General features: G+C 40.5%; 1 protein-coding gene and 2 non-coding genes across 3 annotated transcripts in view; 1 reads left to right on the top strand and 2 right to left on the bottom strand.

Moving 5' to 3' along the window:
• Positions 1–115, bottom strand: part of plekhg2 (pleckstrin homology domain containing, family G (with RhoGef domain) member 2) — a 61,023-nt gene extending 60,908 nt beyond the window's left edge. Inside the window, exon 1 of the mRNA XM_035679668.1 lies at positions 55–115. Coding sequence (XP_035535561.1) covers positions 55–106 — 52 coding nt within the window. The 5' untranslated portion in view covers positions 107–115. The remainder of the gene's footprint in view (positions 1–54) is intronic.
• Positions 116–1,055: 940 nt separating this feature from the next.
• Positions 1,056–1,144, top strand: trnar-ucu. The gene is given in 2 exon segments: positions 1,056–1,092; positions 1,109–1,144. It is a non-coding gene; the product is annotated as a tRNA-Arg (tRNA).
• A 1,258-nt stretch (positions 1,145–2,402) lies between these two features.
• Positions 2,403–2,494, bottom strand: trnar-ucu. Its single transcript is given in 2 exon segments — positions 2,403–2,438; positions 2,458–2,494. It is a non-coding gene; the product is annotated as a tRNA-Arg (tRNA).
• Positions 2,495–3,126: the final 632 nt, after the last annotated feature.

The following is a 3,126-nucleotide window of genomic DNA, read 5'->3' as shown; positions in this document are numbered from 1 at the left end:
AGACAGAAATATGGGGTGACACTGTGAGCACAAACTAAGCCCCGCCCCTCTTACCTGTGTTGCTAGGCGATCTCTCGGGGCTGCCGCGCCGTGACCCCTCAGGCATGGGATGCTGATGATGTCACAGGATAGTAGAACCTTGAGAGGAAATTAAAAAAAAAAAAACACCTTCCAGTTAGCTTAGCAACATCATCGCCGTACAGCCCTTACTCTCTTTTCTATACAAAGAGGGCTTCCTCAACACAGATGGTTAAAGTCTTTGTTTAACAAGCAGAGAAGAAGAAGAGGGATGAAAGAGAGTGGAAGAGAAGAAGAGAGGAGGAAAGAGGAGAAAGAGGGGAGGAAGAAGAGGATGGTCCAAATAAAAGATGAACTCTCTCTCTTTCTGGCTGCAGAAAGAGTGAAGGAAATATGTAAGTGTTTGGCTGTAGAAACAAGAATGTGGTCTCTTCTCTTAACTTGTGTCTGAGTGTGCGTTGGGTGTGTGGTGTGTGTGTGTGTTGCTGTTGTGTGTGTGTGTGAGTGTGTGTGTGTGTGTTGTGATGTGTCCACCGGAGGGATTAACGGCTCCTACAAAGTCATTTGATACAAGTAACACAGATTGACCCAATTAGTCCGTCGTACATAACGAGTGTTTCTGCAGCTGCTCGGTGGACGGAGAGATGTGGGTCAGGTTGGGGGAGGGGAGGAGGGGCTGAGAGAGGTTAAGGGGTCGGGGGTGGTCTGTAATGCAGGCCAGATGCAGATCAGGTCTGCAGGTTGCAGGTTGAAATTCCCGTTACTGCCTCTGTGGGAAACCTGTAGATATCAACTGATGAACTAGTAACTTCAGTATCACCAGACTCCCTTTTAAAAAATGCACAATTTTAAGAGTTGCTTGGGAGGAAGCTTTATAAACTTTGTGAAACTCTGTCTATGACAACTTCTTAATAATTCCTCGACTTCTTGTAAATTCTGAATTTAAATTAAATATACAAAGTTTTGTGTCAGCCTGTCGCTGCGTCGCTGTATCGGTGTTTCCCGCTAACATTAAGCAGCTAGTTGTTTGTGAGCGAGGCTCTGTGGCGCAATGGATAGCGCGTTGGACTTCTAGTATGCAGAAGGAGTAATTCAAAGGTTGTGGGTTCGAGTCCCACCAGAGTCGTTACTTTAAACGTTGCTTAAACTCAAACTAGACAAACAAACCACCTGTAGCTCACTGACTCAACAGCTAGAGGGAGGTCAGTGAGAGCTATATCAAGCTGCTGTCAGTGTCACACTGATCTGAGCTCAGTATCCACACATTGGTCTCCTGAGATTAGTGGGTAGGCTTCCATGTCCCTGTGTAGTTTGCAGTGTAAACTCAATACATTTGTTAAATTGGGGAATTGTGGATTATTGTACTGCTTTGAAAATGTCAGATACAGAAGTTAAAATATATTTTTTATTAATCTGGTCAATTTGTGCTGACTTTGTCACGCTTTATGTGACCTCTGCTGTTTCAACTCAGTCAGTATCTGCTGTATTTAGATACATGTCATGGGTTCACACTCGTGTATCGAGCATGGTATAATGTCGTTGTGGAAATAGCTATAAATATTTTCATTTCAGCTCTCTATAATTTACGTCTGTGTGTAAAATATATTTACGGGGCTGTGATCCTCAGTCGACCTCTGTCACAGCTTATAGACGCACACAATCACCTTGTACATTAATAAACGTCTGACTGTGATCCTCTGTGAGCTTCATGTTGATGTGAGTATGTCTCAGTGTCAGAGCTTAAAAAAGTGAATGAAAAACAAAATCAACTTCAATCAATTAAACATAATAAGTGTGTGTGTGTGTGTGTGTGTGTGTTTGTGTTGTGGAAGTGCTATCTCGTTGCCATGGCAACCTGACAAACTGTGGACAGACCTCAGCGACATTAAATTAAACAGAGCCGTCAAACCCGGTCCGGTTCCTCCGCACACAGAAACACTGATTGGTTCATATTTGGGCTCTTTTATATCACCAGACTCCCTTTGAAAATCACTCAACTTTAATAGTTGTTTATAAACTTATAAACTTTATAAACTTTATGAAACACCGCCTGCGACAAATTGTATTTATTTATTGTTATTACTTCTTACAAATTCAGCAAAATTATACATTAATTAATTTATTTATTTGTGTAAAAAAACACCAAGTCCATTTGTGCCAGTGTGTTGGCTACTAGACCGTATTCGGCAAGGCTAATTTATTTCTATAGCACATTTCATACCCAAAGTGCTTCACAGTATCAGCATTATTACCTGCTACCTAAAAAAGGGGTATGTAAACAGGATTCAGATTACAGAGTTTGAGTCTGAGATTACAGCTAATTGAATATTGGTCGGAACCGCTGCTGTACTGACATCTTTCCATTAATCTGGACATATAAAGCTCGACTCTGGTGGGACTCGAACCCACAACCTTTGAATCACTTCTTCTGTGCTCAACTAGAAGTCCAACGCGCTATCCATTGCGCCACAGAGCCACATGGTTTCAATTAGCAGTAACACTGTCAAGGACACGTACAAGCGACATGCATGAAAATTGGTATGCATGTGTTTCATGTTCAGACGAGCAAAAAAGCCTCTTGGACTCATACCCCAAACCCAACATTTTGAATTAAGTGGTCATATTCTGCGATTTTTTGCCTTGTATTTGAACAAACTTCTTAGAGGGAATTCGGATCTACTCAAAATTTGGTCATTGAACTCTAAAGACATTAGCGATTAAAAGTTGTGCTATTTGTAACTGTACGTTGAACCCGTGGCGTGGCGTCAGACTTTGACAATTCGCCATGAAACAGGAAGTTGTCATAACTTCAGGGTACATGGCTCAGTCTGCACCAAACAACATACATTTAATAAGAGTCAGAACACATCTACAATCATTTGAACAGTTTAAGTCACACAAACTCAGTTTTATAAGTTAAGTTCTTGATTAAGTTGCAAAATATGTTTGACATAATTTCCATTTAAGCCCCAGAATGAAACAGAAACATATAAAGGTGCTATTAAAAAATCAATCCAAATGTGTCGATAACAAATCATTAATTTCAGTTTTTAACACGTTATTTTCTAAATGAATGCATTAAGATATATAAAGATAGATAGATAGATA

Source organism: Morone saxatilis, unplaced genomic scaffold (genome assembly GCF_004916995.1).
Source record: "Morone saxatilis isolate NCDOM2014 unplaced genomic scaffold, NCSU_SB_2.0 Contig8, whole genome shotgun sequence".
NCBI classification, from domain to species: domain Eukaryota; kingdom Metazoa; phylum Chordata; class Actinopteri; family Moronidae; genus Morone; species Morone saxatilis.
The sequence above is the reverse complement of the archived record's forward strand: the minus strand, read 5'-3'. Positions and strand labels throughout refer to the sequence as shown.